The following is a 20,442-nucleotide window of genomic DNA, read 5'->3' as shown; positions in this document are numbered from 1 at the left end:
AGAAGGGACTGGGATGCAGAGCCTGTGGCCACCAGACTGTAAAGGACATGTCGTCCTCAAGGACAAACCAGCCCTGGGGGCCTTAGAGTGCTCTGCTCTGGGCCTTTCAGAGGGGCCTCTGGAACCACCTCTCTACTCTGCTACTTCCTGGTGACATCACACAGGTCATTGCACAATCTTCTAGAACAGTGCCCCCAGAATGCTGCCTCGTTGCCCTAGGCAACCTGGAAAATTTCTCCACCCAAACTGGCAGGCCCAGTTACCCCAGAGGAGGTGGTGGGGGTGGGGAGGAGTCAAGTGGGGGGGGGCCTTCTCCTCATGTCCCAGAGGGAGATCCAGGCAGCCATCCATATGTCTGACTAGATGGTGAGTAGGAGGGGGTACTCAGGAGCAAGTCAAGACTTGGGACCTGGGCAGGGTGGGGGCTGAATCTTGAGGCAGAGAGGGGGGTGGTGACTGTGCCAAGGTTACCCCCAGGGTAGTAAAAGGGGTGTCATATAATGGGGAACAGGAACAGAGTCTTGGGTTAAGAGCTGGTAGACCAAGATTATTTTTTTTAATATATCTTTTTATTGTTGACTAGAGGCCCTGTGGGGTGGTCCCTCAGCCCGGCCTGCACCCTCTCACAGTCCGGGACCCCTCGGGGGTTGTCCACCTGCAGCATGGAGTGGGCCTAAGCCGGCAGGCGGACATTCCCCGAGGGGTCCTTAGCGCTGCCACAGAAGCGGGAGAGGCTGCTGCCACCGCACCATGCTGCACTTGCCAGCCGAGCTGGCTTCTTCTGGCTGAGCGGCGCTCTCCCTGTGAGAGCGCACTGACCACCAGGGGCAGCTCCTGAGTTGAGCATCTGCCCCCTGGTGGTCAGTGTGCATCATAGCAACCGGTTGTTCTGCAGTTCAGCTGATTTACATATTAGGGTTTTATTATATAGGATTATATAGGATAGTAGAGACCAAGATTCTTTTTATATATATATATTTTATTGATTTTTACAGAGAGGAAGGGAGAGGGCTAGAGAGTTAGAAACATCAATGAGAGAGAAACATCAATCAGCTGCCTCCTGCACACCCCCTACTGGGGATGTGTCCACAACCAAGGTACATGCCCTTGACTGGAATCGAACCTGGGACCTTTCAGTCCACAGGCCAACGCTCTATCCACTGAGCCAAACCAGTTAGGGCTAGAGACCAAGATTCTTATCTCTACTTTGTCCCTTCTGGCTGGGCTAGGCCTTTGTTTCTCTATCTGTGCAGCGAGGAGCTGGGCCCAAATGACAGTAGTCTAAGGCAGTGGTTGGCAAACCGCACCTCGCGAGCCACATGCGGCTCTTTGGCCCCTTGAGTGTGGCTCTTCCACAAAATACCACGTGCGGGCGTGCACGTACAGTGCAATTGAAACTTCGTGGCCCATGCGCAGAAGTCGGTTTTCGGCCTGGTCGAGTCTAATTTGAAGAAGTGGCGTTAGAACACTCAAGGGGCCAAAGAGCCGCATGTGGCTCGCGAGCCGCAGTTTGCCCACCACTGGTCTAAGGTATTAGTTCAACCCAGTGGGGGAGTTGAAGGGAATGTTAGGGACCAGATCTTGGGTGACTCCAGGCAAGGGCCCCGCCCCTGCTCCACTGCCTTTCAGGGAGCAGTAAGCAGAGTCTGGTGTGACTTTCTTCAAATGACCCCCCGGGCCCCATTCACAGACCAGAGGTCCCCATATGGGCTCTGACTTGCTGTGTGATTCAGGAACGTCCCTGTGCCTCTAGGGGCCTGGGTTTCTCTCTGTGTGAGGGGCACATGTAAGACCCAGAGCACTCTGGGTAATCATTCCTCACTGCCAGGCTATGGGAAGCAGAGGTGGCTGAGTCCTGGGACTTCTTTTCAGACTCCTCCCCCAGGTGCCCCCCTCCCAGCCTTTCTGGGCTCACTCTCTGCCCTTGAGCAGACAGGACCCTTTTCTCTGCTGCTTGGGGGTACTTGAGACAGCATATGAATATCCTCAGGTGAGGATTAAATAACAACAACAACAACAATAATAATAATATATTTTTAAAATCTCAAAGTCCTATGCATGTCAGGACTACATTTGTGAACCCACAGTGACAATTCCTCATCTTTCTCTAGCGACTTTAGGAGAAGCTGTTCCATCCCAGAGCTCTAGGCTGCTGAGGCTAGGAGGCTATACATTCTGATTCCCGCATTTTACAGATAGGAAGCTAAGGCCCAGGGAGGATAGGGAAGCCAGAGCAGAGGAAGGAACCCTGGGACGGGAGGAGGTTGAGACAGGATGCCCATGTACTCACTGTGCAACACTGGGCACGTAGTGGGCACTTGTGGACCCTGTTAGCTGCCCACCAGGGGAACTCACCACGGGCCCTCCCTCCTTCTCTGTGGTCAAGGGCCAGTCCCCGGGGTCAGAGAATGTTCAGCCTTGGGCCCTCTGCCACACATGCTGGCCTGGCCTCAGGGAAGTTGAACTATTGGCCCCAGTGCACACAGAGCAACCGGAGGCAGAGCTGCACCAGGACCCAGAGGGAAGGTGGCTGGAAGGGGTGGTTGGAGTGCTGGTGGACGTATCTCCCCGCGGCTATGCAGCATGGCCAGCTCTGCTTAGGAAGGGACAGGGAGCCCCAGTGCTCTGGAGCCAGATGCTTTTGAGAGCCAAGTCTAGTCCACGGGAGATGGGTGGACACACACAGGGGTGCTCAGAGCGGGTGGTGATGGACAAGAGCCCGGGGATGGAGCCGTGTTACAGCTCCCAGCTGGGAGTGGAGATTTTGCCCAAGTCCTGCCAGCCTGTGAACCCTGTGGCTGGTGGTTGGTCAGGGATGCAAGCGGCGGGCAACTCTGAGTTGCTCTTGATTGTGGTAGGGTGTGCGTGCCCACCTTTGGGTCCCTGGGGTGTCGTTTGGAGGTGTCTCTGGGCTCTGGGGTCAGCGTGCCTGTGTGTGTAAGTAGGTTGTTGCAGAGGGGTGTACCTGTGAGTGTGGGAGGGGGGTGGAGAGAAGGGGTTCACAGTTAACTTCCAGAATTACTATTCTAGCAATCGCTCGCCCCTCCTATCAGAGCCCACTCTATCTTGGCCTCTCCCCGCCTGGTCCCCAAGCGCTGCCTGGAGACTGGTCCCTCCCGGGCCAGGTCCCTTCCCGGCGGGCGGGGCGGGCGCTAGGACCCTGCGGGCGGGGCGGGGCGGGGCTGGGAGCCGGTCCGCGGTCCCTCCGCAGCCTGGAAAATACCGAGCCCAGGCGAGCGGTGCCCCCGAGCCCCCAGTCTAGCCGGAGGGAGGGCGGCAGGGCGCGCGGGGCGGGGGCGCGGGGCGGCCCAGCCGTGGGACCCACTGCCCTTCCCCTCAGAGTCCCCGCGCGGCCCGGTCGCCGGGGCAGGGGCAGCGGCGGCGGCGGCGGCGGCGGCGCTCGCACCCCGGCCCGGCGGCCCCGGCGGAGCAGTGGGCACAGGTGAGCGGCGGCCCGGCGGCGCCCGCCCCGCGCCCCGCGCTCTCCCCGTGCCGGCGCCGCTGCCCGAGTGAGTTGAGCGGGTCCGGCCAGCTCTGCGCGGACACCGCCCGACTCTCCGCACTTCGGGTCCCGGCCTCCCGGGGACCCCTCGGGCTCTCGCGCGCCCCCCACCCCGGACACGCAGCCCCCACTCCCCGCCTCAGGGCGGTCTGGGGCGCCCCTTGGGTCTGCCCCGTGACTGCCCCAGGCCGATGGACCTCCCCAGGGGCCGGCCCCTGCCTCCCTCGAACTCTGCACCCGCCCAGGACCCCGGACAGCCCCACCCGCGCCCCCAGCGCTCTGACTCCGGTCCCCAAACCGGTCTTGCAGGTCCCAGGAAGGTGGCGTCAGCATCTGCAGCCGCGTCGACGTTGTCGGAGCCTCCGCGGAGGACCCAGGAGAGCCAGACGAGGACCAGGGCCCTGGGCCTCTCCATGGAGAAGTCTGCGGCCTCGACAGAGCCCCAGGGGCCGCGGCCAGTCCTGGGCCGCGACAGCGTCCAGGTGCCCGACGACCAGGACTTCCGCAGCTTCCGGTCAGAGTGTGAGGCCGAGGCGGGCTGGAACCTGACCTACAGCAAGGCCGGTGTGTCTGTGTGGGTGCAGGCTGTGGAGATGGATCGGACCCTGCACAAGATCAAGGTAGGGTTGGGTACCGCACGTGCAGCCTCACTACCTGGGACAGGGGTCTCCTGGGGCTCCCGCAGAGCCACAGACACCTGGTTGGGCATTTCAGTCTCTTGCCAGGAACTAGGTAGAGGCACAGTTTGTTCTGCAAGCCCCATTACACAGATGGGCCAACTGAGGCCTGGAGAAGGTGTGTGAGTCTGGCTCACTCTGCCAGAACCCAGGCTTCCTCTGCATGCCCCTGCCTGCCCCAGGGAGGTGATCTCCCTCAGGGACCCTTCTGCCCCCACAAGCCTTCCCCTCCTAACTGATGTGAGTCATTCAAGGTGGGAGACTGAGCCCTTCTCTTCCTAATTCCTGATTCTCTCAGCCTGAGCTGGGTCTCTTTCCCACGCTCTGCACACTTGGGTGCCAGGGATCTGATCCCTTCCTGCCTGGTGCCCTGCTCTTCCCCCTTCTGTCCCTGGCTGCTCCCTGAGTCTGCTGCAGGGACTCGGGATTGTGGCTGGCACATCTCAGAGGCAGGGCGTGGATGTCCCTGCCTTACGCAGGGCCAAGCTGGTTGGTGGGTTGGGAGAGGAGGGGGCCGAGGGAGGCAAGAAGAGGCAGGGCACATCAACCCCTTGACAGCCATCAACCCCATTCATTATAGCCCCATGATTCTTCTTTCTTTGCCTTGTCAGGGCAGGCTAAGGGTGTGGGACCCCGTGAGCTCATCTCCCTTGGGGGCCTAGATAGAGCAGAGGCTGGTGAAGACTCTGGTCTAGAGGCACCAGTCGCTACCCCTAGCACATCTGGCATTGTGTGAGTGCCGCATTTCCAGGGGGGTAGGGCTCCCTTCAGTGGGCTCCCGGCAGTAGGCTGTGCCCTCTCCCCTCCCTTCCCTCTCTCTTGCCTTCTCCTTCTGCTGTCCTTCTGGAACTGTGAAGATGTGGATTCCTGTTGCAAGGGTTGGTGGATCAGGGCACTGGACTCAGAGGGCCTCCTGCCCTCCCCCCACTCTGCCCCCACCCCCTTGCCTAGGCCCTGCTCTCAGACTTAGCTCAGGCACCGTGGCCTCACACCAGAGCCAGAGATGTCTGACATTCCGTCTCTGGCCCTGTACCTTTCTGCTTCCCTTTGTCTTAGTCATGTACAGCTTTGTCCATCTGTTCCCGTGTAGCCTTCTGGCTCACCCTTTCTGCCCTCTATCACTCTCTGCATCCTGCCTATCTGACTTTCGTTTTCTCTCGGAGTTCCCATATGTCTCCCCCTCTGGGACTCTGCCCAGACCTGAGGACGGTGGGCTAGGGGGCTTCCCTGGGGGCCTGACCTGTGTCTGAGCCTGAGGTGCAGGGAAGGGGAGGGCCGCTGGTATGTCCAAGCTTGGTGTTCACTGAAGACAGGGGATAGGTCCCAACCCAGTTTGTGTCCCCTGCACCCAGCACAGGCAGAGCAGGGATGTTGGCTGAATGAAGGATGGAAGGAAGAAAGGGAGGAACAAACTGAATGAAAGGTGAACAAGGTTGTTTTGAGAACAAGTTTGTTCTGACTGTGACCTGGGAGAGGCTGAAGGATGGCTGCACAGTGGGGTGGGGAAGTGTAGTTCCCCCACTGGGCTGGCTCTCCAGAGGGAAGGAAGGGAAAGATCTGAACGGAGGCTAGTACGCCCATCCTCTGTCAACAGGGTGGAGCTGCCTCCTCCATCTGGCTTGGTTAATGGATAAACCAGTCCCGTCCAGGACTGGGGGTGGTGGGTCTGGGGGCCAGACTGCTACAACGGACCTCTTGTGGCCACATCAGACTTGTCTTGTCTGGTAGTCTTCCTTGGGAGTGGAAGGGACTTGGAAAAACTGGGCTTGTGGGCGATGGTTAAGGCATACCCTCTCCCTGGCAGCCAGGACCCTGTCCCTTCTTCCCTCTCAGACTAAGCAGATATTGGAAGTGCCAGAGGGCTCCTGGCAATCCCTAGTTCATACTTCCCTCCCCCCTCCTCACTGAGATGCTAATGAGGACACTGAGGCCCAGAGAAGGACAGGGGCCAGCCCAGGGTCACCCAGCCAAGTGCCAACAGAGTGGAGCTTGGAACCTAGATTTCTAGCCTCCCAGCCTCGCCCTCTCTGTCTGATTTTTCTCCTTATTGCTGCCCTCTAGGTCTGCTCCCTCCAGTGGAGTGAAGGTTGGGATAGTAGGTGAGCAGAGCTGGGGCCCAGGGAGCAGTCTGGGGTCTTGATTATAGGCATCCTGTACCCCACTCCTGGTCCCCTCAGCACAGTCAGGTGGAGCTCTGGGAGATGGATGGGTGGAGGCCTCTGAGCTGCCCACTACCCACAATGTCAGGAATGCCATTTCTAAGAGCCCCTGCTTTGAACCAAGCATCTTTCTCTGTCATCTAATTTACCCTCAGGCTAGTCTTGGGCAGTAGTAGGCTTATCTCCATGCTACAAAGAAACTGAGGCTGAGAACAGTGCTATTACTTGCCTAAGGTCAGAGGGCAGCTGAGTGGAACCCAGGCCAGCCTGGCTCTAGAGTCTCTGCCCCTCTCCACTTGGGCTCACATCTTAGTCAATGTTATGGCTTTTGACCCCATCAACAACTCTTTGATGCCTTGGTGGCTCAGTTGGTTGGAGCATTGTTCTGTACACCAAAAGGTTGCGGGTTCGATTCCTGGTCAGGGTGCATACCTAGATTTCGGGTTCAATCCCCGGTAAGGATGTGAATGGGAGGCCACCGATGGATGTTTCTCACATCGATGTTTCTCCCTCTCTAAAAATCAATAAACACATATCCTCAGGTAAAGATGAAAAAAAAAAACAAAACTCTTTGAAGGACACAGTGTTCTCATCATCCCATTCTCCTTTGATGCAAGAAAAGCTGAGGCCAGAAAGGGGTGTGGCGTATTAAGGTCACACAGCAGGTCTGAAGCCACAGTCCCAGGGATGATTGGATCACTCCTGGAGGCTGGAACTCAATCACAGGTGTTTGTTGAACTTCCCCCTCCCCCACTCCTGCCCTAGCCTTCTGGGCCTGTCCCCTCTAGGAAAGAGCTGCTGCCCCCTGGACATGCCCTGTGCTTGTGATCACAGGGTGGGGGTGTGGATCCGGATCCGCCTATCTGTCTACCTGATTGATTTTCTCCGCCTCGTCTCCCTTCCCCCTGACTTATCTTCTCCCGCCTCTGTGTCCAGAGGTCCCTGATAGCCACTGTGGCACTGGGCCCAGCATTTGGTGCCAGGACAAAGGGAAGGGGCTGCTGGAGGCCACCTCCACCCTTTCCCTCCCTCCTGGCCTCCAGCCCAGCCTGGCCCCAGGCCTGCATTATGCCCTGGGTACTGGAGAGGAGGCAGACACTGCCTCCTGAGAGGAGACGTCCCGTCCCAGAGGCAGATACTGAACATGCATTTCTGGTCCAAGGCAGAGGGCAGCTTGGAACCTGAACCCAGGGCTCTCAGTGTCCAGGCCAGGCTCCCCTGTGGCTGCTATAGTGATGTGAGAAACGGGAACCCAGAAAGCCTGTCAGTCGTGCAAGCAGTGCCAGCTGGGCAAGAGGCTGGGGTGCTCCTGGCCACGGTGCCCTCCTCTGTGTGTGTGATGTGAACACAGTCCTGGCCCTCTCTGGGCTGTTTCTTTATCTGTGTCATGGAGCTGTCTCATGTCTGAACTCAGTGCTTGTGCTGGGCCCATGGGAACAGAATAAGGAACGGGGGACAGAAAGCAGGAGATGGCATGGCTGCGCAGCCCTGCCCTGGATGCTCATGTGCTTAGGTTCTCCCGTGCTGCTGTGTGGCTTGGCTAGCCATGTGAGAGGCAGAGGAAGAGACCTGGCCCGTGTCCGCAGAGGTTTCCAGACCCAGGAGGAGAGAGGATTGACAATTCCAGGTGACCCCTATCTACTCATGGGACAGATGTTCACAGGCAGACCACTGAGGCAGGGGTGGGCCGGATGGGAAGGGACCTTGAGGGGCTTGGTGGCTGGAGTAAGGCAGGGAGATCTCTTGCGGGGAGTGTTGCTGAGAACCTGAGGTTCCTGTTGCCACAGGAAGCTGGGCGGTGGCAGTGGGGACCTGTCTTCTCTGACTTCCTGCCCTATGGCTCCTCCCCTTTCCCTTTGGGGAAAGCTCCAGTGGCCCCTCACTGCCCTATCTCACTGTCCATCTGCTTCCACACCGCAGCCCTCCGCCTCCCCTCCCTGGGTTCCAAGCTCTCCAGCCAGTGCTCAGGCCTGTCCCCTCTCAGCACCTCATTCTCCCCCGCTTTGAAACGAGAGCTCAGGGGGTCATCTCAGGGATCTCCAAGGGCCCTTTTCACTCTCAACAGTCTGAAGGACTCAGAAGGTCAAGGGGAAGGTGGGGCAGGGCAGGGCCAGGTGTTTTGTCTTTCCACTGTGTCTTCGCAACGGTCCTGTGGCATGAGTCTTACTAAGCCCATCTGAACAGATGTAGAAACTGAGGCTCAGAGCAGGAACTTACTTGTGTAAGGCCCAACAGGAAGTGGTGGAAGCAGGATTAGAACACAGGTCCTTGGGCTCAAGGCTGAGACCTCTAAGGCTGAGATCTTTCTGCTCCCTTGGGCCTGAGTGTCTCCAGGACTCCATGGCTACTCATAACAACTCTCTGCTGACTTGGGTCTCGCTGTGCTGTTTCATTGTGGGAGGGCACCCTGGAGGGGGTCCAGCTGGGCAAGAGGCCAGTCCTTGCTATGTGACCTTGGGGTCATTTCACCTTTTAGAGTCAGTTTTCTTTTCTTTTTAAATATATTTTATTGATTTTTTTACAGATAGGAAGGGAGAGGGATAAGAGAGTTAGGAACATCAATGAGAGAGGAACATTGATCAGCTGCCTCCTGCACACCTCCTACCGGGGATGTGCCTGCAACCAAGGTACATGCCCTTGACCGGAATCGAACCTGGGACCTTTCAGTCCGCAGGCTGACGCTCTATCCACTGAGCCAAACCGGTCAGGGCTAGAGTCAGTTTTCTTATCTGTGGAGGCAGGGGAAGTTAATCTGGTTTTAGGGCTTTGGATTGGGTGAGTTCAGGTGCAGGGTGGGCCTTTGTCCCCTCTGGGGCTCCGTTTCCCCATTTCTACAGGAAGTTGCTGGGAAGGTGGTTTGTAGAGGCTGTGCTGGTCTTAGGCCATGGTGGTAGGGGGTCTGGACATGGAGTAAGGGCAGATAACTAAGGCCTTGTCAACCTGCCGGTGGGGGAGCTCAGAGAAGGGAATGGTCAGATGTGGCTGGAGGCTTTAGGGAAGGCTTCCTGGAGGAGGTGCCTGGGCTGGCCTGAGGCTGTAGGTGAGAGAGTATAGTCCAGAGTGGCCATAGGCAGATTGCTGTCCCTGCCTGGGCTTTAGCTTCCTCATCTGTCAAATGTGGATGGTAGTGCTGCCCTGCCTGTCTCAGGCACTTGATTCATTCACCCATACGTTTAGTGGTCGTTCACTGATAGCCTCTCTGCCTGGCCCTGTGCTGGAGGCTGGGGACAGAGAGGGGAATTAAACTTGAACCCTGCACTCAAGGAGCTCCCAGCTGGGTGCTGAGACAGACACTTGTTACAGGAGCTGTGGAGACCTGGAGGGAGACTCTGAACCAGCCTTGGAGGCCAGGGAAGGCTTCACAGAGGAGGAATGCTAAGGTCCGTGGTCGGCAAACTGCGGCTCGCGAGCCACATGCGGCTCTTTAGCCCCTTGAGTGTGGCTCTTCCACAAAATACTACAGCGTGGGCGAGTCTATTTTGAAGAAGTGACATTAGAAGAAGTTTTTGTTTTGTTAAATATATATTTTATTGCTTTTTCACAGAGAGGAAGGGAGAGGGACAGAGAGCCAGAAACATCGATGAGAGAGAAACATCGATCAGCTGCCTCCTGCACACCCCCTACTGGGGATGTGCCTGCAACCAAGGTACACGCCCTTGACCAGAATCGAACCCGGGACCTTCAGTCCGCAGGCCGACGCTCTATCCAGTGAGCCAAACCGGTCAGGGCAGAAGTTAAGTTTAAAAAAATTTGGCTCTCAAAAGAAATTTCAATCGTTGTACTGTTGATATTTGGCTCTGTTGACTAATGAGCTAGCCGACCACTGGCCTAGGCGATCCCTTGTGAACTGGGTAGAGAATGAGGCATATAAGTTTGATAGTGTTGGGAGCTGTCCTTGTGGAGGAACAGCTGTGCAAAGGCCTGGGGGCAGGGCAGTGCGTTAGAACTGTAGGTGTTCCGTGTGGGGCTTGGAGCTCAGGGGGGGCTGGAGGTGTTTAGGGAGCTAGACTAAAGGCCCTAGGACGTGGGTCCTGGAGGTCTTGAGGTGCCAGGGGAGGGTTTTAGATAATGCAGATGGTAGGAGGAGGCTTTTGCTATATTGTCTGGACTGAAGTGCTGAGGCCTGCAGGAAAGGAGGGACTGTGAAGAATGGAGCAAGGGGTTGTATGGATAATGAATGGGACATGGTGATTACAGAATAACCCTTTGCAATGTGCCAATTGTGGAGTGTTATTGTGGGGTGTGGATGTGCAGCCCCCTTGGTGCCTGCCCTGAGGATAAGGAACCTTGTGAGTGGGAGTGGGGTAGGGTAGGGTGGAGTGGGTGCCTCCAGTTAGTGTGTCCCTGGGATTAGAAGAGTCCCCAGCTCCCAAGCTGGCTCTGTGCCCTCCACGCCCAGCTCCCCAGGCTCTGGCTTTTAAACTTTAACGAGTCCGAGCCCCAGCTCAGTTTCCAGTCGAGAGTCTTTAAAGTTTCAGGAGATGAGAGAAAGGAGGGAGTCCTGGAGACAGATGGGTTTTATTTCTTCCCCTGCGTCCCCACGCCTGGCTAGGCCACCTGGAGCCAGGGCCCAGGCACCATGACCCCACACACCTGGCACTCTTCAGGGATCGGGGACCTCCCTGGGTCGCACTAGCCATTTCCCGAGGGACCAGTGGCCACAGGCCTGTGTGCCAGGTGCCACCGAGATAGACAGGGATAGAAACCCTATTGAGCCATGACCCCTGACCTGGGAAGATTAGAATGCTCCAGCAACAGGTGGGAGGAAGAATGCTCAGACCGGGTGCCTCCCCTTACCTCCTCGGCGTGCTTGGGCTGGCCCCTGGAGCTTCAGAAACACAGGCAGTGGAAGAAAGTAGTAGGCCCAGAAGTTAGTGGTAGGTCCCACGCCAAATGCAGGCTCCTCTTACTTGTCATTAAAGAGAGCCCGGGGCAGGTGGCACAGGGCAGCTGGAGCAGTTCTCTGTGGCTATAGCCTGTTGCCTCCCTGCCTCTGAGCCTGGGCTCCCTGGAGGCAGGTACTTGCTACCTCTGATGTCTTTAGAGCCCTTATGTTCTGGGGCAGGTGAACAATGCCTGCACATGTGCACCCCCAGCCCTGCCCCCATACCGGGGAGTTAGGGGGAGTGAGGACCCATGCAGTGTCCAGGCCATTTCATCTCATCCTGCATCTTCCCCTGGTTCCCAGAGGTTCCCCTCTACCATCTCCTGGAGTCCCCTCTCTGACTTTGGACCGTTTCAGATTGCCTGGGACCTGGTACTAGACCAGGGAGGGGATGACTCTGAAGGCAGAGGCTAGCCAGCCAGAGGGGATGGTGTTCCCTTGTGTGTCTCCGATATTCAGTCATTCAACACATGTTTATTGAGCACATCCTATATGCCAAGTTTTGTGTTATATCCAGGAATTTAGTGGTAAACCAGACAGATTATGCCCTGCTGTCTTGGGTTTATATCTTGAGGGGGAGATAAGCAAAATAGAAGCAAGCAAATAAGTAAATAGGATACCGGATGGTGGTTGTGTGTTATGAGGACAGGATAATCTGTTGGGGGTTGTCTGGCCTTCTTTTCGTGGGCCTTCTGCATGGAGCTGGATTGTGGGTGACTGCATGTCCTTATTGAATGCATGTGGATGCGCCTTTAAGGGTGTGTGTGTGCCTCTGAGTGTGAAACTGTATGCATGTTTCTGTGTCTGGTGTTACTCTGTGTGTGTGAGTCACTCCCCCTCACTGCAGCAGAGTTGTCTCTGATCCAATTATGTCTCCTCAGCTGTCTCCTGGCGCCTCCTGCCCCCTGCTCAGCTCCGACTCTGCCATGGTTTTCCTTCCCTGCCTCCATCCAGCCTCCTGGCCTGGCCTCTGGGCCTATCTCCAGGTCTTAGAGTCTCCCCTGTGTGTGTTTCCTATTCCTGTCTCAGATGGTTACTGAGCCTGCCTTACTGTTGCTACTTGTCTCTTTTCCTCATTTTTTTTTTCCTGTCCCAATTATTTATTCATTCAACAAACTTCTCTTGCCTCCCACTTACTCTGTCAACCACGATGCTGCTGCTGGGGACCAGAGATGGATCAGACTCAGGCCCTGCTCTCAAGTCCTAGTGGGAGACTGATGGAGACAGTGACAGCCCTCTGTGAGCACCCAGGCTGAGGGAGGCCAGGGGCTGGCAGCATGGTGGGTGGTGGCAGCGTCTGGGGGAGGGGGCTGGGGGGCCAGCAAGAGTCAGGCACCAAGCTGAGAAGGTCTTGGTGCGTCCCTCAGGGAAGCAGAGGGATGGGCTGAGAGTGAGAAAGGAGTGGAGGCAGAGCCGGAGTGAGGAGGACGTTGGAGTTAGGATTTGCCGAAGGCAGAGAGAGAGAGGCAGCAGCGTCTCTTAAGCTGGTCAGGGCCGTCATTAGCTCTGGGTTTCAGAAAGCTCCCTGGCTGCAGGGGACAGCTTGTCCTGGGAGCCGTGAGATGAGGATGTGGCTGCAGTACTCGAAGCGAGGATGGTGAGGCCGGTCTGGGTTTGGTGAAGAGGAGCTGTTGAGAAGGTCCTGACTGAGCGGAGTCCCAGGGATGGCAGTGAGGGATGAGTTTAGACCTTGCCTGGGTTCCAGGCACAGGAGCGGAGCAGAGCGGGGTGGGCATTGGGGTAGACAATACAACAGTGGTGGACATGGTGCGTATGAAGGTGTGTGGGCTGTCCAGGGGTGATGCCCAGGCGGCTGTTGAAGATGCAGTGTGGAGTTTATTGGAGGCCACTGTGGTCCCTGAAGCCCAGGGGGGGCGTTTATCCACTTTGCCTTTGTCTTGATGACTGTGTGTCAGGCCTGGCCCTGTTTGGTCTCACTGGTCTCCCATCACCCCCTCCCTTTTCTTCCAGGCCCACCCACACTCTGCTTCTTCTCAGCTCTCCCTCCTCTGTCTGGCTCCTCCATCTCCCCCAGGGCTGGAACAGCGTGGCGGGAGCTCCAGACCAGGAGGTCAGCTTCTGAGATGTCAGCAGGATGTTCCTGCTGCTGCAGAGCTGGGGCTTGCTGCTCATGAGCCTGGGGGTGGGGGTCCAGGGCGGCTGCTGGAGACGGGGGAGGGAGGAGGCGAGCAGCCATGAGTCATTTAGCCCTGGATGGAGAGCAGCAGAGGGCCCAGCGTGGTCTGCCTGAGCAGACTCAGGGAGCTCTGTCTAGGGGAGGCGTAGCAGCACCTCCACTCTCCACCACAATCTCAGAGGGGCCCCTTTTTTGGGGAGAAGATGGGTTGGGCATATCTGGTTTTAGATCTCCTCTTCAGAAGAGAGGGCACAGGACTCATCTGTCATTTTGCAGGTGGGAATACTGAGCCCGAAGGTGGGGGAAGGAGACCCTGTGTTGGGTGCACCACCCCACACGTGCTCTCGGTGTCCCTCCAGCTCCCCTCGCTGCAGGCAGAGCCACAGCCACAGCTCCTAGTGTGGCCCCCCAGAGACAGTCCTCCCCTGGCCAGGTGCTGGCCCACCTGGCATCCCTTGGGTCCCTCACAGAGCAGAGCCATGTTCTTGGGGAACAGCCTTGGGGGTGGACTTTGGGTCACAGTGGGTTCCAGGTTAGTTCCTCCACTTCACCTTTCTGAGTCACCATTTACAAATGGACATAATCTTCCCTCCTAGGTAATTGAGAGGATAGGATTCGATGAATTTGCTAAACCCCTAGCACAGAGCGTGGCACAGAGCTGGCATACCATTCACATTTGTTGAATGGATGAATGGATGAACAGTCTGAGGTACCCAAGGGACAGCTCCATTTCCTCCGCCTCCATCCTTCTCACTCAGGTTACCTCATGGAATTGCACGAGCCCTCTCCTTCCCCCAGCCCTTCCAGGCCGTTTCCAATCCCCAGGATCATACCAGCACCTCTGCCAGGAGCCTCTTCCCCATCCTTACATCTGGGTGCCATCTACTTTCTGTTCATCCATTAGGACTCCACTTAGGCGCCCCTCCCTGTACCTTCGTCCCCAGCTTCCCTCTGTCCCCGCCTTGACTGCCCAGGGTTGTCATGCCTATGCCGCAGCCTGAGGGTGGAAGGGCCCTGAGTCCCCTCTGGCTCCACTCCCAGCATGGCCACACGACTGGAGCATGTCCAAGGTAACTCAGCACCAGCATGGGCAACCTCAGACACCATCTCAGCTGAGTCCCGGCTTCCTTGTCCAGGGGACTAGAACCTTGGGATTCTGGACAACACTCTTAACTTAGAAAAAAAAATAGATATAGTTTCTATATCTTATAGAAACTGTATTGTATCAACAGTCACAAGAATCCAAAAATGAAAAATCAATCACCCAGAGCCTCAATTCCTGAGTAAAACTTTTTTTTTTGGTTCCTTCCAGCTCTCATTCGAAGGTATAGATCATTTATACTACGTTTAGACCAGCAATTTTCAACCGGTGTGCTACAAGAATGTTTAAAACATGCAACACATGACTATTTAGTCAGGGGCACTGACCTCTTTTCCTTTAGATTGCCAAATAAAAAATATGACAACAGCCAATACAACAATAGCCCTCTGGTGTGAATGACTTAAAAATTATACCTTTTTTGGGGTCATATCAGCAAAAAATACACATTTGTTGCAGAATTTTAGTAATTAGTTATGTGTGCTATGAGATGAAAAAGGTTGAAAATGGCTGGTTTAGACTATGGCACTGGGAGAAGTTAATATCCTCCTTTGTTCATTTAACATTGTGTCTGTGGAAGTATCTCATATTGCTACAGGATTATTAATTCACAAACATTTCCGGCAGCTGCTCCCTGCCAGGCCTGTTCTGGGTTTTGAAGCCTGTTCTGGGTTTTGAGGGTTCAGAGCCAGTTCAGCCCCTGCCCCCGGCCCGGGGGAGCCCACAGACCTCTGTAACTGGCAGTAATTATCAAGGTGAGATGTCATTCTTCACCCAACCAGGTCCTGCTGTTGGTGGTGGTCCAGGTTGTTCTCCAATATATTTTGCTAATTACTAATGCAATAATATAGTCATGAATATTATAACAGGACTTTTTTCTTACTTTGTATTTTTTCCCCTGAGTATAAATTTCTGGTCCTGAGTAACAGGAACTAAGTTGAAAGACACGTTTTTATGATTTTGAAAGTATTTGCCAGCCAGGAGAAGCTCCCACAGCCCCTTTGTTGGCTCACCTGTCCATCCTGCTGTTCAGGCAACAGGCCTTTACTAAGCTGTGCCAGGCCCTAGGGATGCCAAGGTGGACGAGGGGCCACAGCATTGCAGACAAGTGGATGCACTGCAGTGCGTGCCGATGGAGGGAGGCACTGGGGGCTGAAGGGTAGGCCCCAGCCCAACCTGAAGAATTTAGGGACAGGGGTCAGCCAGGCTGAAGTTTGAAGACAAAATAGAAAAGGAGCCGGCCAAGGGAGGTCCTGGGAGGACCAATCAGATCTCTCTCCTCCTGCACCACCCCCTCCCTGCTTTCCTGGACCCCTGTGTCAGAATGTCCTGACACTTGTGCTGCTGTTGAGATTTGGGGGAACATGGAGGAAGGTCTTAGGGGTCTCCCTGCTGGGGGCCCCAGAAACCCAGAGGCAAGGGCAGAGGGGCCCTACCAGCTTGTCTCAACACTGGCCCTGTGGGCTTTGGGAGGGGCAGAGTGGAGGACCCTGAAGCCAGCAGGCTGGGGCGTGAGCAGGCCCTGGGAGGAGGGCCTGGTCTGACATGAGGGCAGCATCTGGCTGTGGCTGTGAGGGTGGTGTGTGTGTCTGGGGGCATTCGTGTAGGGTCCTGGTGTAAGAGGGCCACCTGCCCCTCCCGTCCATCTACCCTGAGGAGAGACATGGGGCATTTCTGTTGCTCTAAATGTTGTTCCTTGTCCCTGTATATCTTGCTTGTCCTTTGGGGACTAGCAGGAAGGCGCTCCCCTGGGCCGGGCCTGAGAAGTCAGGGAAAGCTGCTGGGCTTTATGTGCGAGTCTCAGATAATCCTCACAGTTGCACTCTGAGGAGAGGGATATCCTGTTTGACAGATGAAGATACTGGGACTCAGAGCTGAAGTCCTTTGCCCAAGCCAAGGCCACACAGGTAGGATGTGGCTAGAGCAGAGGCCTGTCTGACCCAGACAGCCCCTGGAACTGCTGAGTGAAGTGTAAGCCTGGGGGGCCTGGCTGGGTCTGGTGGGGCAATGCATGACCGGAAGGTTCTCCGAGGGGGCTTCTAGGCGCAGAGCCCCAGTGCTGGGTTTTGGGCAAGTGTGACCCTGCCTTTGAGTCCATTGAGATCTAAGGATGGAGACAGTGACCTCATTCAGAGGAAGAGCCTCTGAGCTTTGCCTCTCTGGTCAGCAAGCCCTCTGAATCCAATGAGCGCTGCATACTAGCCATCAATTAACTAAGACCGTCTCCAGTTGCCAGCATGTTTGTTTTAGCTGGGCCAGTCAGTCTGCTTCCTTGATGAAAGGAGCAGAATGTCCTGACACTTTGGGGTCAGGCACACCCAGGCTCTGGTTCTCTGCTTCACCACTGTTTAGCTGTGTGGCCTGGGTCAGTCATTGTAACTCTCTAGGCCTCACTTTCTGCACCTAGAAGTGGGGATGATGATACCCATCGGGGTGTTGGGAGGGTAAGAGTCCATTTCTGCACAGGATGCAGTTTGATGTCCTTGACCAGTGGTTGGCAAACTCATTAGTCAACAGAGCCAAATATCAACAGTACAACGATTGAAATTTCTTTTGAGAGCCAAATTTTTTAAACTTAAACTTCTTCTAACGCCACTTCTTCAAAATAGACTCGCCCAGGCCGTGGTATTTTGTGGAAGAGCCACACTCAAGGGGCCAAAGAGCCGCAGGTGGCTCGCGAGCCGGAGTTTGCCGACCACGGTCCTTGACTATTGGCAGAGTCGGTTTGACCTATATTTTAGCCCAGGGGTCCATGGTCCGGGTGCTGCTATCTCCTTGGTGGGATAATAAATTAGTGATTTGAGCACATGATAATGGTTATTGAGGTGGTGGCTATTGATTTGATACTTAGTGCCTAGGAGTAATTCCTCTGATTTGAATGTGGTTCTATTGAGAAAGGGCCATTTGCTTAACAGTTATTCCTTTTACGGAACTATTAAAATGCAACATGGTGACAAGGCGGCACAGCCTGAGGGATTGAATGCAAGTGGGCCTCAGTTTCCCCAGAAGTAACCTACTCAGTGGTGGAAGAGATCATCTCCGGGGCCCACAGATCCTGTGGGCAAGGATATTGGAGACCTACTGTGTGAGGTCTTGGGGTGAGGGCCAAACTTGGGTTCAGCTGTCTGTGTCTCAGTTTGTTTTACTGCCCTGGCCTTGGGCCATCAAGGCCATATCACAGCTCTATGCAGGTGACCTGACTTCTTTTCCCTTGTCTCAGGGAAAAGGGTCCTGGGAGATACTGCTGCCCCCCACCTCGCCTGCCCTCTCCCCAACACTTCCCTCCTTCCATGGAGATTCCTCCTCTAATTGCTGAGCAATGGGAAGGACTGAGAGGCACAGGCAAGGGGTGGGAGAGAGGAGAAGGGGAGAGAGACACAGTTTGGACACTGGGCCTTGCTCTGTGCATATTTAGTTAAGCCTTCAGGCCTTTGAACCCCACCAGTCTCGCTGCCTGAAATGCCCGATCTCCCCTTGTGGCAGTTGAGCTTCCTCTCCTTTTAGGCTTCATCACCCTCTGCTCCCACAGTTCCCTTACTTTCACTCCCCATCCCCCAACACTGCTCATTCTCTACTGGGATTTTGTGTCCCTGTCTTTCCTACCATCCACTTGATGGGGCTCTTTTGGGGCAGGGCCCAGGTCTGATTCACCTCTGGGTCCCTGCTGCCCAGTTGCAGGCTTGGAACATAGCAGACTCCAGAAAGTGGCGAATGGATGGACAAAAGGGCAGGGCCAGGGTGAGGTAAGAGAGGTGCCTAGGGCACAAAATCTAAGGAAGCACTTGCAAATGGACCTAGTCCTGGCCTGTGGACGGGTGAATGGCAGCTGGAGAAAGCCTGCGGGAGTAATAACAGCTACTGTTTTTTGAGTATTTTCTATGTGCCAGGCATATTATATACATTACCTCATTTAATGTAATCACAGCATCTCCATCTCTATTAGTATCCGCATTTTTTCTTTTTAAAATTTATTGATTTGAGAGAGAAAGAGAGAAAAAAACATCGATATCTTGTTCCAGTTATTTATGCATTGATTCTTGTATGTGCCCTGACCAGGGATCAAATCCATATCCTTAGCATATCTAGATGATGCTCTAACCAACTGAGCTACCTGGCCAGGGCAGTATCCCTACTTTTCATATGAGGAAACTGAAACTCAGGAGACTTAAATCTTGTGCCCAAGGAGAGGGTTGGAATCTGGGATTGCCAGACCCAAAGACTGCAGGAGTCTTCCCTGATGGCCTTCCTTGATTGTCCAGTCCTTTCTGACCGTGGCTCTGTGGAACTCAGGGTGCTGGAGGGTGGCGTTGGGCCCAGGAGTTTTGGGCAATCCCAGTTCTCCCTGTCACAGGGTCTGGAGGGGTCATTGTCTGTATTTACCCTGAGCCTCAGTTTTCTCAGCTGTGAAATGGCTGCATGTCAGGCTCCCTGTTGTAACCAGGATTTAAGGGCATTGTAGCCCAGTTTAGCTCCTTCCCTTCAGTTCTGGGAGCTCCCAGGTATTCACTGAAGGGACTGACTTGCCCAGGGTCCAATGAATATGGGTTCTAGTCATAGACCTGCCCACTAGGTATTCTCCAATGACTCACCCCTGCCCCACTTGTGCCTCCCAAAGCCTCTTAGTATTACACCTTGCTGATGTGGCTCCTGGCCCTGCAGGCAAGAACATTGCTAGATGTAGCCACACTGCCTCCTGGGGGCGGTGGAAAGAGCTGGGCTAGGAGCTCAGACCCACCCAGACCTCAGTTTTCTCACCTGGGGGGTCACCACAGCCAGGGTTCTTACCTTCCCAGTGCCCTCCTTCCAACCGGGCCCTGCTACTAGCCTTCGTCCCTGAGAGTCTGCCACAAGCTGGGAAGCCTTTGAAGTTTCCATCTGTATCTTGAAGATAAAATGGTATGCAGAGTTTACACTGTGTTGGGGCTCGGTGTGCTCCGCCCACTGTCTGCTGTCTGGAGGGAGGCCTTTGGTTCTGAAGCCACAACAATCCTGATCCAAAAGGCTGAGGGAGAATGGGCAATGTCTGGGCAATGTGAACCCCTTTCAGAGTGTACCCAGCAGTGGGTGCAGCCAGGCCCTGGGGCGCTGAGGCTGGCCTGAGGGAAGAGGCATTCCCAGGATGGACTCTAACCTACAGACCATCATCCTGTTATCACGGCCCCTCCATACACTCACTGTCTATACACCCGTTTGAGGACTTGCGAAGCCAAACCAGCTTCCACACTTGGATTTAGAGACACTCTGGTTTCTTCAGAAGCCACCTTGAGTGCTCCTTGATGGTTAGGACTACAGCAAGACCGGGTTTTGTTTTGAATCCCTGCCAGGCTGCTTTCTGGCTGCCTGATTTGGGCAGGTTGCTTACTCTCCTCAGCTCAGTTTTCTATTTTGCAGCACAGACATGACACCAGCTCTAAATCTGGTTTGAAGAGTGTGTGTTGAATGTCTGATGCAGCACCTGGATCTCCCCATGGCTGCTTAATAGAAGGTTGTTTGGATGCTCCTGGTGATGCCAGACCTCGTGTCTGCCATCTCCTCCCACCATCACATCCCTCCCATCATGTTGTTCACTCACTCATTCATTCACTCACTAGAGGCCTGGTGCACAAAATTCGTGCACAGGGGTGTGTGTCCCTCAGCCCAGCCTGCACCCTCTCCAATCTGGAACTCCTCGAGGAATGTCCTACTGGGATCGGGCCTAAACGGGCAGTCAGACATTCCTCTCACAATCCAGGACTCCTGGCTCCCAACTGCTTGCCTGCCTGCCTGCCTTCCTGATTGCCCCTAACTGCTTCTGCCTGCCAGCCTGATCACCCCCTAACCACTCCCCTGCCAGCCTGATTGATGCCTAACTGCTCCCCTGCCAGCCTGTTTGCTCCTAACTGCCCTCCCCTGCTGGCCTGGTCACCCCTAACTGCCCTCCTGTGCAGGCCTGGTCCCCCCCAACTGCTCTCCCCTGCAGGCCCGGTCGCCCCCAACTTCCCTC

General features: G+C 55.4%; 1 protein-coding gene across 2 annotated transcripts in view; it reads left to right on the top strand.

Annotated features, from left to right (window-relative positions):
* Positions 1–348: 348 nt before the first annotated feature.
* The window catches only part of STARD10 (StAR related lipid transfer domain containing 10), a 28,879-nt gene continuing 8,785 nt past the window's right edge, over positions 349–20,442 (top strand). Inside the window, exons 1-2 of one of the 2 annotated variants that reach the window (XM_079789419.1) lie at positions 349–366; positions 3,812–4,122. In XM_079789419.1, the coding sequence (XP_079645545.1) occupies positions 3,916–4,122 (207 nt within the window). In that variant the 5' untranslated portion in view covers positions 349–366; positions 3,812–3,915. Of the gene's footprint in view, positions 367–3,266; positions 3,443–3,811; positions 4,123–20,442 lie in introns of those variants that run through there. The other variant, XM_079789418.1, reaches the window with a different exon arrangement.

Source organism: Cnephaeus nilssonii (assembly GCF_951640355.1).
Source record: "Cnephaeus nilssonii genome assembly, chromosome: 13".
Classification (NCBI taxonomy): domain Eukaryota; kingdom Metazoa; phylum Chordata; class Mammalia; order Chiroptera; family Vespertilionidae; genus Cnephaeus; species Cnephaeus nilssonii.
Note: the sequence above shows the minus strand (reverse complement) of the source record. Positions and strands in the feature narration are given on the sequence as shown.